This window comes from Macrobrachium nipponense, chromosome 30, assembly GCF_015104395.2.
Source record: "Macrobrachium nipponense isolate FS-2020 chromosome 30, ASM1510439v2, whole genome shotgun sequence".
NCBI lineage: Eukaryota > Metazoa > Arthropoda > Malacostraca > Decapoda > Palaemonidae > Macrobrachium > Macrobrachium nipponense.
In genome coordinates this window covers 34,760,675-34,774,990 of record NC_087218.1, presented here as the reverse complement: position 1 = coordinate 34,774,990, position 14,316 = coordinate 34,760,675, and the positions used below count along the sequence as shown (strand labels likewise).

The 14,316-nt window shown below is 38.0% G+C and overlaps 1 protein-coding gene across 2 annotated transcripts in view; it reads right to left on the bottom strand.

Annotated features, from left to right (window-relative positions):
* Window positions 1-14,316, bottom strand: part of LOC135202429 (paired mesoderm homeobox protein 2A-like) — a 43,766-nt gene that overhangs the window by 10,876 nt on the left and 18,574 nt on the right. For both annotated transcript variants that reach the window (XM_064231824.1, XM_064231825.1), the window contains 3 exons: window positions 6,075-6,198; window positions 3,466-3,655; window positions 2,925-3,029 (listed from right to left, as the gene is read on the bottom strand). In XM_064231824.1, the coding sequence (XP_064087894.1) occupies window positions 2,925-3,029; window positions 3,466-3,655; window positions 6,075-6,198 (419 nt within the window). The remainder of the gene's footprint in view (window positions 1-2,924; window positions 3,030-3,465; window positions 3,656-6,074; window positions 6,199-14,316) is intronic.

Below are 14,316 nucleotides of genomic sequence, written 5' to 3'. Positions count from 1 at the left end.
CTGGTACATTACATTGCCAATTGGCTTAATGACCACATGCATATGGCTATTTACATACACCCTTTTGTGTAAAATGGATGTGTTAATCACCAACTCAGCTAATTATTGCTGTGCGTTTTTCACATGTTTTATTTTAGTGAGCTTTATCCATCATTTCCACCGTTAAATTTAGCATCTTGTGTGTGCAATATGAAATAGTGCTAAGAAAGATATTCTCGCTTGGCGACCTCCACTTATTAATTTTGTGTTTATCCAGTCTGCTTGTGGTCTTTCGAGGGATTTTTTAAGGTTATAATGAGCAGAGATAACGTTAAATTCAGCCCCCCCATATATTGCTATGCCTTCTGTTGGGGGGACTGCATTTTACGTTACATTTGCCAATTATAACCTTACAAAAACCCTTGGAGGGCCACAAACAGACTGGATAACATAAAGTTAAGAAGTAAAAGGTCGCCAAGTGAGAATATGTTACTTAACACCATTTATTTTTCACATACAAGATGTTAAATTTAACAGGGAATGATGGACAAATCTCACTAGAATAAAAGATGTGAAAAAGGCACAACAGCAGTTAACTGAGTCGGTGATTAACACATAATTTAACTGATGCCCAGAAGAATTCTCTCTCTCTCTCTCTCTCTCTCTCTCTCCTCTCTCTCTCTCTCTCGTCATGCTATCCACAGATGCAATGACTGCTCACAAAAGCTTGAAATTGATTTCATATCCCGTTGAATCTTCAAGTTCATTCCTAAAAAAAATTTACTGTTTCTGCCTAAAAGACTTAGAGAACCTATATATATATATACATATATATATATATTATATATATATATATATATATATATATATATATATATATATATATATATATATATATATTGTTATTCTAAGCCTTTTAGGAAGAAATAGGAAATTTCCCTAGGAATGAACCTGAAGGCTCAGCAGAATATTAAACTACTTCTCAAGCTTTTGTGAACAGTCATCAGTTAATTATCTGTGGATTATATGACGAGAGAGAGAGAGAGAGAGTAAAAGTAAATACTTTTAGCATTAGTAAATATGACACTTGCCTGTTAAGATCTGATTTATCAATTAAATAACTGACATACCATTGGCGTGCCCTTTGTTCAATATTTTTGAATACCATCCATTTATCTGGAATTAACAATAACAATATAATAATGATCGATTTCGCCTCACCACAGCCATACATATTCTAAAGCTTATGCACCCATGTTTGTAATTCCTGATACTATCACAAACTTCAAGTTCTTAAAAAATAAAAATTTTCATTCATCTGCAATTTTTCTCCACCTTCACCACCTTATGCTACATCATTATGTGCGTCTGCCCCGTATTCGGCTTTCAATTTTGCATGTCAAAAGTATTGTCTGAATTCTTTCGTGCATATTTTTACTCATCGAATAGTGGATAGTTAAGTGCTCGAGAGAGAGAGATTTTTAAAAGTGCTTCAGAGCCCATTTTCTTGTAATGCAAGTCTTCGCAAAAGGAAATAGAAGGCAGGAGATGACATAAAGAAATTATCGAATTATATTAGAATTTACATAAAAGCTAAAGAAAAGAGTAAGAAAATGATATCTATGTATTTCTCAAAACTTCCAAACTAAATGAAAGAGAGAAAACAAGTAAAAAGCAAAAACAATTGATAACCAAAATGGTAAATCCAGTCATATTAAGATATTTCGTTTCATCCCAGAATTTACTTCATTACTGAAAGCTTATCGAGAGCTTTGTACAGACATCTCCATGTTCCCCCTTTTTCTTTAGAGAGAGAGAGAGAGAGATAGGAACTCTTTCACGAAACTTTTGTGCACAGCATCTAATCCCCACATCGATTTTGGATATGTCGAACCTTGAATAAAATTCTTTTCTTCTTCTTCTTCTTTTTAGATTGAGGACCTCAAACGTAGTTTAATTTCTAATATCGCTTTCGCCTCCTTAAGTCCAATAAAATCTTATGAAATCTGCTTTTCATTTGAGAAACACTAATGTTGCAATAGCTTATCCCGTATAAACACTTGACTGATAAACCTTCATAGTTAAACAATAAATGATTTTGAATCCTATCGTTTTTACTTTTCTGTAAAGAAAACTATTGTGCAGGATTTGTCTTGCTGTCCGTCCGCACTTTATTCTGTCCGCTCTCATATCTAAAAAACTATTGAGGTTAGAGGACTGCAAATTGGTATTTCCATTATCCATCCTCAAACCATCAAAAATACTGAGTAACAACCCTCTAGCCTCAACAGTTTTTATTTTTATTCAAGATTAAAGTAGCCAAGGATCTCGTATCTGGCAGCGCTTTCAGGAGGCATGGGACTTACCCTCACTCTATCGGATCTGGTGAGCGACTAAAGAGCCCCCGATCAAAGCTGATAGTTTTATACAGCATTATACGTTGTACAAAAAACTTGATTGCGCCGAAGAAACTTCGGCGCATTTTTTACTTGCTTTTACCGTGGGCAAGTTAAGTCACCGGGTGACTCTCGTCTCATGAACTAAAATTAATGATGACTAACTGAATGACGCGGCAACGTCGCAAATGAATAAGTGTAAACGATGGATGATAACAATTGTCTCAGGGTTAAACAAGAAACTATTATTGTTATTTTTTTTTATTTTACCGTAAAGTTGTTATTGAGTTACTCTCCTCTCATGAAAACGAAATGAATGATGGATAACTGAATGACATAAGAGCAATAATTTTCAACAGTTTTTAAGTAACAGAAGATGCAAGAACGTGTTGCAAATGACGAGGCTAATTCCTCTTATGGAATCCCTAAAAAAAAAACATAAATAGATTTATGAATTAATATATATAACTAGATAATAAAGAGGACAAATGACTTACACACCAAAGGGGAAAAAAATTATGACAAAAAATGAGCAAAATGCTGATTTACCAAATGAAGATGGTTGTGTGGAGGAATTACTTTGGCTGATAATCGGTGGGGGGCTGCTGGGCGGGGCTAATGACTGTGGCGTCACTTCCGGGGGCGTACTCATTCCTGCAAGAGCAGAAACCACCATTTGAGGTTTAACTAGTGGTATGTAAATATATATATATATATATATATCTATATATATATATATATATATATATATATATATATAGATATATATATGTATATATATATATATATATATATATATATCTTGTATATATATAAAAATATATATAATATACTAGACATAGATATTTACATATATAGACATATATTAGTTTTTATCAAAAAATTAAATAACAAAGCTCCTTGTATCAACATATCCTATTGCATCTACAGTTCCTGCAACGCATGGACAAATTGCATTACTGTTGTAATAATAAAAGCCAAGAGCATTGATGACAAAGGTCATGTTTTTCCGAACTAATTCAAGTGGCCTCTGCCACTGAATTCAGTCAGAGGGAATCCAGTCCCCGTCAGATATCTGAGCTTAACTTACCTGTGGCCACAGGTAAAGCAGAGGCCAGGTGCTCGTGCTGTTGCGTCTGAAGGGTGACGTTGATACTCTGCTGGACAGCCGTCGCCTGCTGTGCCACAGCAGCAGCCTGTGTAGCGACCACCGCCTGCTGGTGCTTTGCTGCTAGTTTCTCCTGCTTCCTCCATTTGGCCCGCCTGTTTTGGAACCACACCTAGGAGAAGAGATTCTACACTACAATATGTTCTTATAAAGTGTATTATATTATTCTGCACATGAATTATTTAGTCGTCTGGAAACAAGAATAAAATATGTTCTTAAAAGGTGCACTGCGTTGTTTTATACAGATGGGTAACTCTAATCACCAAGAACCTTGAGTACAATATATCTTTATAACGTGGACTATGTTGTTTAACACACATGGATTCCACCGGTCGGCAGGAAACATGAGTACCATTTGTTCTTATAAGGTACACTATATTATTCCACACAAAAGAATGATGCCAGTCGTCAGGGAATTAGGGTTCCATTCGTTCTTATAAGGTGCACTATATTATTCCACACCGAAAGATTATGCCAGTAATCAGGAAACTAGAGTACTATATACAGTCGCGTCATTTCAGATTTTTGTTGGGGGGGCAAAGATGGTTTGGCGAGCGTAGCGTGCCTAATCAGCTGGGTTTTTTGTTTATTTTGAGCTATTTTGTGTGTATTTTGAAGCCACATGAGCAAGGTATTTGAGCAAAAATCATTTATTACCACTACTTTGTTTATATCATCATCACTGGTAGCTAGTAGACAGGCAAGAATCAAGAAACGTAATATTTCCGAGAAATTTCATATATTTATGATTGCACATTTAAAAAGAAAACATGCTGTTACTTCTTGGGGGATGAGGGGCAAGTTAAGGCTTTGGAGATGGGGGTGGGAGTTGTCTTGAGGGTCAGTTGCCACCGCCCAACCCCCCAAAGACGCCCCTTCTAGAGTACCATTTGTCCTTATAAGGTTCACTATATTATTCCACACAGAAGGAATACAACACTCGTTAAGAAACTAGAGTACCATTTGCTCTTATAAGGTGCATAATATTATTCCACACAGAAGGCTTATGCCTGTCGATAGGGAAGGAGAGTACCATTTGTGTTACTATATTATTCCACACAGAAGAATTATGCCAGTCGTTAGGGAACTAAGGTACCATTTGTTCTTATACGGTGCACTTTAAAATTCCACACAGAAAGATTATGCCAGCCAGTAAGGAACTAGAGTATCATTTGTTCTTATAAGGTGCACTACATTAATCCATCCAGAAGGATTATCCCAGTTGTCAGGGAACTAGAGTATCATTAATTTTGTTCTTATAAGGGAATTAGGGTCAAATTTGGTTTTTATATGGTGCACTATATTATTCCACACAGAAGGACTATGCCAGTCGTCAGGGAACTAGACTACCCTTTTTTCTTATATGGTGCACTATATCATTCTTCACAGAAGGATTATACCAGTCTCAGGAACCAGGGCACCATATATTCTTATAAGGTGCACTATATCAGAGCAGAAATGGTGTTCTGGACTGGAATACAGGATGTGGAATAGAATAGATTATAGAATTTAGGCCGAGAGATCTGGCTATGATGAGGTCATTCAGCGCTGAAACTGAAATCGACAGTAAAAGGGTCTGAAAGTCGTTACAGGAGGAAAATCTCGCAGTTGCACCATGAATCAATTGTTAGGATGGGGTTGAGAAAAGTAAGACGGAAGAAAGAGAATATGAACGGAGGTATAGTAATGAACCTTAAGTAATGCCTACAGTGCACTGCATGAGGCGCACTGACGACACAACCCTTCCTACGTGCCATATGTTTATATAAGGTGAATTATAGTATTTTACAGTAACTATGTGAAGAACAGACTATGAAGAATCTATAAACATTGGGGCGTTTGTCTTCCAAAAACAGGTTAGAAATGGTCTTCTAGACTGGAGTTAGAATAACTGAGGTCTTCTGGTCCGGAATTATAAATAGTAAATTTGGTTTCTACTGTAAATAGTCTCAGATTTTCGAGTTGGCATTATGTTCACGAGAGAGCAGAATTTGGGTTAACTCAAATTTTGAATATCTGTGTACTTTCGCCTCCGGAGGATATTTACAAGCAAAGATCGAGTAAAGATTGATATCGTGAAAATATATTGTAGACTGGTTGGCTATAAATAAGCAACCCTTTGTCTGCCTGGAATCTCATTAAATGGCAGGTAAGGTTCGAGGAGTACCTCAAAGGAAGACTGTACTATAACGCGTCTTTGAGAGTACAATTATCATTTCTGCTAGACTCATAACGACTGCTCAAAATTAACCAAAGGCTCTTTTATGTTTAATTCTGTAAGTGCAATAACTATCCCGTAAACAGACTTGTTTATTTTACTATATTTATGGCCGAATGAATGCGGTATAATAAATAAGTATCAACTGTAAGTCTAAGAAAACTGACAATGAATTGTGATGTCTCTTGGGAAAAAGTAAGTAAAACTTAGACCCATATTCATCAATGAAGAGTAAATGCGGATCAATCATTTTTCCTCAAGAAGTTAAACAGCTAAGTGGGATGGGGCCTATGTCAAAGGTTCTTCTAGTTACCTGAACGCGAGCTTCAGTGAGGTCTATCCTGAGAGCCAGTTCCTCCCTGAAGAAGACGTCTGGGTAGTGAGTCCGGTGGAATGCTCTCTCCAACTCCTCCAGCTGGAAGTTGGTGAAGGTCGTCCTTGAGATAAGAATATAAAGGAGATTATTATAATTATTGTTGTTGTTATAGTGGAAGTATGTATAGTTTAGTCATCTACACGACAGAGGTCTCTGGACCGAAGGAGAGTTGGGTGGGACGACCAATGGATTCAGAGCCCATGGAAGGGTATTTTTAGGCAATAACTTTTTATCAAAGCATTGGATAAAGGTGAAAGGTGGCAAGTGTATATTTTATAACCCTATCTCATTTTTGCAAGAATTATTTAGTACCTAAGTTCGATATTTTTGAAATTTATAAGGTAAAATGAAGTCGCCGATGCCGGAACCGAGAAAATCACAGAAAGAGATTCTGAAACCATTCGTGACGTAAACATAATAATATGGCGTCACTGAGGCTCCGCCCATCCACCAGGTAGGCAGGGAGTCACTAAGCTAAGGTCACACATTCACGTATCAACGCACGCAGGGCCACGCATGAGCGGAAATTGGTAGTTGGCAACAGCTTACGTCAGTAAACCGTAAATGTAACGTAAAACATACGTAAAATCGTAGGCGTACGGTGACGGGTCGTCCGGGCGCTAAGCTCCGCCCACTAGGTCGCCGTAGCCCACTCCAGTTTTGAAATGTTCAAAACAAGTCGTGGGTGGTCACGCCAAATGTCACCTGACGTAGCTCCAGGCATTGCACGTGGGAGCCACGGTGACTCCTGCGGGGTAAGCGCTAGGGTCACCAGCATCGTTCGCCGTCGTTGTTTTCTTTCCGCGGCGAAGCACGCGGGCCTCCTAATTGCGCTGTAGCCTACGGCGAAACCGATTCACACATTTACAACCCTGTACGACATGGCAACGCTGTAGCGTGGTATAAAAGGTCAGGTCGGCGCCCTCAGGTCAGCTGTTGTTTCCGTCTCCCAAGACCAGCAGTTTCCTTCAAGCTCTCCACAGCGCCCTTCAAGATGCCGAACCTCCTAAAACGACCAAGGAAGGGACCATCAACGTCACATCTTGCAGGACCTTCTTTCGGCCCGGAATAGACTCCAACAGCCACTCCTGCAGACATTCAGGACAGGGAAAATGTCAACTTCCACCTACAGGAGTCGGAGTTGGATGAGATTCTGACTGATGACAGCGACACGGAAACTCTCCAGAACGTTCCCTTGTCGAAGATATTTATTTCTTCGGAATAGCAGTCTTACAATAATGGTGTAACAAATAATGTAAATGTCTGAGAGGAATTCTTATATACATCTAAAAAATATTATCTTGAATAGGTAGAATTCCTTTTTATTTCCAAGAATGTTTGATAAGTTATTAGATGTTATTCTATATCGCTTAAATATAAATCGCCCATAGTCAACAGTTTTATATGTCTAAGTGTATGTCTGAATGGTAAAATAGAAGCAAGAAAATTCTAGTGCTAGTCTTATATAGTACTTATCCTATGTTCATTTATTTGTGATGTTACATTAATTTCATATTATATATATTACAGATGGCTACCATCAAAAAGTTACCATAAAACTAATATAGATAAATTTGTAGGAAAACAACGAAGAGACGAGCTGTTACAATGATTGTTTATGCTGGGGTCACACATTCACGTATCACGACGGCGTATGCCCACGTATGTGGATCGTGGGCATCATCGCGGTGAAATGACCTTGAATAGCTGGTAAACAGGACACGAGCTAACGGATGTAAAGCCAGCACCGTAAATTGCGCCGCAAATGTACGCGCAAAGAAAGCAAGGTCGGGCGTCTACCTGAAACTAACGCCGATATTGTAATGTTCTATGTACGTCAACTTCACGTCATGACCACGCCCACCGTTGTGATGCCGTAGGGTACAAAAGGGCGGGCCTATGAACAGAGCTTGCCGTTCCGTAAACAATCATTGTAACAGCTCGTCTCGTCGTTGTTTTCCTACAAATTTATCTATTTTAGTTTTATGGTAACTTTTTTGATAGTAGCCATCTGTAATATAGTAATATTGTAATTAATGTAACATCACAAATAAATGAACATAGGATAAGTACTATATAAGACTAGCACTAGAATTTTCTTGCTCGATTTTACCATTCAGACATACACTTAGACATAAAATAACTGTTGACTAAGGGCGATTTATATTTAAGCGATATAGAATAACATCTAATAACTTATCAAACGTTCTTGGAAATAAATAGGAATTCTACCTATTCAAGATAATATTTTTTAGATGTATATAAGAATTCTCCTCAGATATTTACATTATTTGTTACACCATTATTGTAAGACTGCTATTCAGAGGAAATGAATGTCTTCGACAAGGGAACGTTCTGTCCCTCGTCAATGGGGGTAGCTTCATGGAGAGTTTCCGTGTCGCTGTCATCAGTCAGAATCTCATCCAACTCCGACTCCTGTAGGTGGAAGTTGACATTTTCCCTGTCCTGAATGTCTGTAGGAGTGGTTGTAGGAGTGGCTGTAGGAGTCTTTTCCGGGTCGAAAGAAGGTCCTGCAAGATGTGACGTTGATGGTCCCTTCTTGTCGTTTTAGGAGGTTCGGCATCTTGAAGGGCGCTGTGGAGAGCTTGAAGGAAACTGCTGGTCTTGGGAGACGGAAACAACAGCTGACCTGAGGGCGCCCGAACCTGACCTTTTATACCACGCTACAGCGTTGCCATGTCGCACAGGGTTGTAAATGTGTGAATCGGTTTCGCCGTAGGCTACAGCGCAATTAGGAGGCCCGCGTGCTTCGCCGCGGAAAGAAAACAACTACTGCGAACGATGCTGGTGACCCTAGCGCTTACCCCGCAGCAGTCCCCACCGTGGCTCCCAGGGGCAATGCCTGGAGCTACGTCAGGTGACATTTGGCGTAACCACCCACGACTTGTTTTGAACATTTCAAAACTGGAGTGGCTACGGCGACCTAGTGGGTGGAGCTTAGCGCCCGGACGACCCGTCGCCGTACGTCTACGATTTTACGTGTGTTTTACGTTATATTTACGGTTTACTGACGTAAGCTGTTGCCAACTACCAATTTCCGCTCATGCGTGGGCGTGCGTGCGTTGATACGTGAATGTGTGACCTTAGCATTACGGAACGGCAAGCTCTGTTCACAGGCCCGCCCTTTTGTACCCTACGGCACCACAACGGTGGGCGTTGTCTTGACGTGAAGTTGACGTACGTAGAACATTACAATATCGGCGTTAGTTTCAGGTAGACGTCCGACCTTGCTTTCTTTGCGCGCACATTTGCGGCGCAATTTACTGTGCTGGCTTTACGTCCGTTAGCCCGTGTCCTGTTTAGCAGCTATTCAAGGTCATTTCACCGCGATGATGCCCACGATCCACATACGTGGGCATACGCCGTCGTGATACGTGAATATGTGACCCCAGCATTTACACAGCCTACTATACATTTTACAACTTTTAAATCGGCTTATGGACTGTTTCAAACTTCGTCCTAATTTTCGGAAGTATGTGTTTCATTAACTTTCTTACTCAAGAAAATGGGGCTAGAGCTCCGCTTACCCACCCAACCATCCGCAAAAGTGATGACATCATCGGTGACGTTAGTTTGGTGTATCCTCCACCAGACCTATCCTGAGCAATACATTTTTTTAAGCAAATTGATATAAAATAGTATGATGATATGTAAATTTATTAAATAATTATGTTTTAATCTATAGGTAAAAAGATGGCTGTGCGTCACAGATATGTCATAAAGCACCAGTTATTCGAAACGGTCTGAGTAAGGCAAGAAGTTGGTCTTTTTTTTTTTCTAAGAGTAAACGGATTAATTAAGCACATCTGTCAATTCGGTTTCCTACCATAAATTAGGACAATGTAGAAAACCTCAGTGCTTTAAGATAGCATGAAAAGCCATACGTCATTTTAAAAGTTGTTTACGAAAAACACTATTTCATGGCCTTTGGAGTTGTCTCCATGGTTGCAAGACTGCATTTGTGCTACGGCTTGCCAAGAGCTACAAAACCCGTGAATAGATCATTATTTTTTTTATAGTGACTAATAGTTACTTGGCAACACTCATCTCTAGCTGCAGCAAATTGAAAGATTATAGTGTCGAAACCTAATTTTAAAACAAACCGGATTGTCTTTTTGTGTTCCCGCCTTGAACAGATGTAGATCTAAGAAATGCGCTACAGGTTGGTTTATTATGTGGATGAATTACATACATTGTCTTTGTAAAGTAGAAACAATACGAATATCAAGACATTGGAGGAATTCCAAGCTAACAACTTAGCCCCAAAAGCTGCTGTGGAAGTTGCGATGAAACCTCTAGAAATTAATAATAATAATAATAATAATAATAATAATAATAATAATAATAATAATAATAATAATATATATATTATTATTATTATAATAATAATAGTATAGTAGTAGTAGTAGTAGTAGTAGTAATAATAATAATAATAATAATAATAATAGTAAAATTATTGTTGAAAAGTAAATCCACAATAATATGTCTGTTTGATCTTGTTATTTAAAATACAAAGCAGAAAGCTTTCGATGACCTGCACGGTCCTCCTTGTCAATCTGAATATAATTACTAACAGTGACCATACAAGAACTTTGTTTTTTGACTAGTTTACAAATAGCCTGTTTGATGATGTAGTTATAACAGAGAAAGCTTGCATAGTAATAACACCAATAATCTAGCCACCTCTGATACTGCCGCTGCCTCATCTTTCGTTCAGGTAACAGGGACACATCCATGTCCCTTGTTGCAGGCGCCCAAGCTGCTATGGACAACAGATCAAACGATTCAAGAGACGAACCGCCACTTCGAAGATCTAGGTGATTAGCTGGTTTGCCTTTGGAGAACGAGGGGATAACGTGAAGAGCCAACTACATCATCAAACAGGCTATTTGTAAACTAGTAAAAAAACAAAGTTCTTGTATGGTCACTGTTAGTAATTATATTCAGATTGACAAGGAGGACCGTGCAGGTCATCGAAAGCTTTCTGCTTTGTATTTTAAATAACAAGATCAAACAGATATATTATTGTGGATTTACTTTTCCATTTTATTTTATTAACTCATGTGATTATGAGGTTTCTTTGAATAAAATTATTGAGAATGATAGTGCAATGAAAGGGACGATGTAAAATCCTGCTCGTCATCACTGATATCACTGAAGCGTAGTATGTGTACTAATTATGTCATCGGCAAGTGGGCAGGACCACAGTGAAGAGAAGTTTTCCCCATTTGTAAACTACCCTTCATTGCGGGCGGAGCTTCATGACGTCATAGGCTAACGTCACTATTGCGTTCAAAACCCCTACCTGCTATTTTAGTGCCTCTGGAATAGGAAACCCACTTTTACTCTGAAAAGTACCAGGGCAATTGAACTTGGTCCAAAATAATAATTGCCAAAATCAGGTAGGGTTATAAATTTACACTTGCCAACTTTCACCTTTATCCGATGCTTTGATAAAAAAGGATTGCCGAAAAACAGCGTTCCATCGGCTCTGAATCCCTTAGAAGGTTGATAACTAACTTGATACCCAGAAGAAAACACGGAAAATCAAGTCGAGTTTTCCGATGAAAGACGAAATTTTCCGATGGAAGAAAAAATAAGGTGAAACAATAGGAAATATAAAAAGCCGGTCTACTTTCTGATGTATGTTGATTAATATTCCTCAAAAAATAAATCAGTGAATAAGATAAGCATGCTGCGTCAAAGCAAGTGTCTCATTTCATTCCTGTTGAGAATTAAGGTTGTGCGTCTGGTATCTCGTCTCCTTTATCCTTCTCAATTCCTTATTCTTCTATTTGCCTCAATAATGTATTTTAAGGTGCTCTGTGGGACAGTTCTTCATGAGCGCCCAATAGCACGTTTATGTTCAATAATAATAATTTACGATAAAACAAAATACAATTAGAAATGAAAGAAAACGTGAAACTAATTTTCCACAGAAAATGGGAATATCTAGGGATGACTAAACTCAATCATTATGGCGAGGTAATTTTTCACTGCCAAGGTTGAAGTTTAGCACATGACTTCTTTAAACCTTCAGTGTCATTCCCTAAAACATTAAAAAGGTATATAGCTTATTTTACAATGAGCTGCTTATTTTTGCGTGAAACTAAACTCTATCCAATCCGTGCATCTTCAAAAATTCAAGCAGATAGCTTTGCATGGATTTTCTTAACATTTTTCAAGCGTATCTGCATAAACTGATTCATTATAGTCAAACAATATAAAGCAAAACTTTAAATATAAAAAGAAATTGTCGGTTGTGTCTAAAATTATTATAGTTTTTACTGTCATCATTATTCAGAAGATGAACCCTAGTCACGTGGGACAAGCCTACCACTGCGGCCATTGACATGAATTCCAAAGAATTTGATGCTCCTCAGAAAGAATTTTTTTTTTTTTTTTTTTTTTTTTTGTTTTTTTTTTTTTTTTTTTTTTTTTGGTACCCTACACTTTCTGTTTGTTGACTTCATATTCATTGTTTAACTCTATTTTGTTCCTCATACATAAAAAAAAAGAAAAAATAATCATAATGACACGTCAACTTCCAAAGATTCGCAAACAGGCAACACAACACAATACGGGCGTATTTCGAAAGCGTGGATTCAGAATTGAAACAATGTTCAAAAAGCACGACAAATCATGCCATAAAAAAGGCGCTTGCTTCGTCTTCACCAGATTTAATTGGGAAAATATTCTTTTAACACTGTAGAGTGCCAATACAGGTGGCCACTTATGAAACAGACAATAAACTAAACTTGGACTCGCCATTTCCATCTAAATACCTTAAATTATGCCAAAATTCAGGTGCTTGCTGAGAAAGCATGGCGTGCACTGTCTCCTTTCCTAAATAAGATCCCTCCATTCTTCCTGTATGTCATCAAGCTGACGCTCAGACACTAAAGATGGAAAGTTCAGGACAAGTTTAATGATGTACTTGTTGCTTCCTTTAGCTCCATGCTGTGTAACAGCAATGACACTGTCTTCTAAACGAAACTTCTTGCATATCTGACAAGAAAGTTGTGACAAAAACACTCGAACAGTGTGATCGAAACCTGCTTTCATTTTTCCCTGGATTGTCTGTTTCAGGACTTTCTGTGCACAATTTTCAAGATTTCGGAGATTTTGACATCTTTCTTTCAAGCTTTTACTTAATTTCTCAAGATCTTGAAAGATTTTTCAAGCGCTGGTAGCAATGGTAGTGAGCAGGGGCAATAGACGGTAAAGTCTGACTAACGCGCTTATGATATAAATTTCAGTCGCTCTATTGATGTAAATAAAAACGCACTCTCGTGAAAAACGCGACATACTTTTATCGTGGGGATCCGCGCTTTCGCAAAACGCCGCACATGCAATACTCTACCCCGGAACAACTCGCTAATTGTCTAACCTAACTGGTATAGTATATACGTATTGGCAGAGAGAGAGAGAGAGAGAGAGAGAGAGAGATTCTTTTCATTGCACACTTGGCCTACACCTTTTTCATTTCTGGAGCCCTTATGATAAATTGTCCATCCTATTACCTCTAGCGGTCTACATACATACATGCACAGAAAGACACATGTACACTAGTGTACAGTGATTCTCACATCTGATGTGACATGATTCTTTTTGTATCTTCTGGATTCTCAGACTCAACGTGACGTCGCCAAACTTTTTTTTCTTCTTTCTTTCTTTTCATTTCCAATGTCATACATGTCGAAAAGTTTGCTGATTCACAGCTAAAACTACTTCTCTTATGGTTATAAAAATATATCCCCTTTTATGCATTGGTATAATTCGTAGTCTGTGTGATTTGAGCTTTTTTTTTTTACGTTGTTTAGTTCAAAGTATGGAGTGATAAGGTTAGCGGTGCCATCAATGACAGCGCACTTAATATGCCCCTCGGGCTGGTCAACATAACCTCTGCATTTTTATAGCAGTAGATCTATTAAGACCACAAGTTATAATTTTTTTCAAAATAGGAATAAGAATCACAAGTTTTCTTTGAATGTTTTAGGCTGTGTTTAAGCTGTCTGTATGTTGCAAAATGATTAATAAGCCTAAAGAAATAAGCTAAGCTTTCTGAGATATAATCTGTTACTAATGAATATATTTTTAGAGATTACCTGTTCTTTGAGGAATAAAAGATAATGCTGATTTTGATTATATGGAGAAG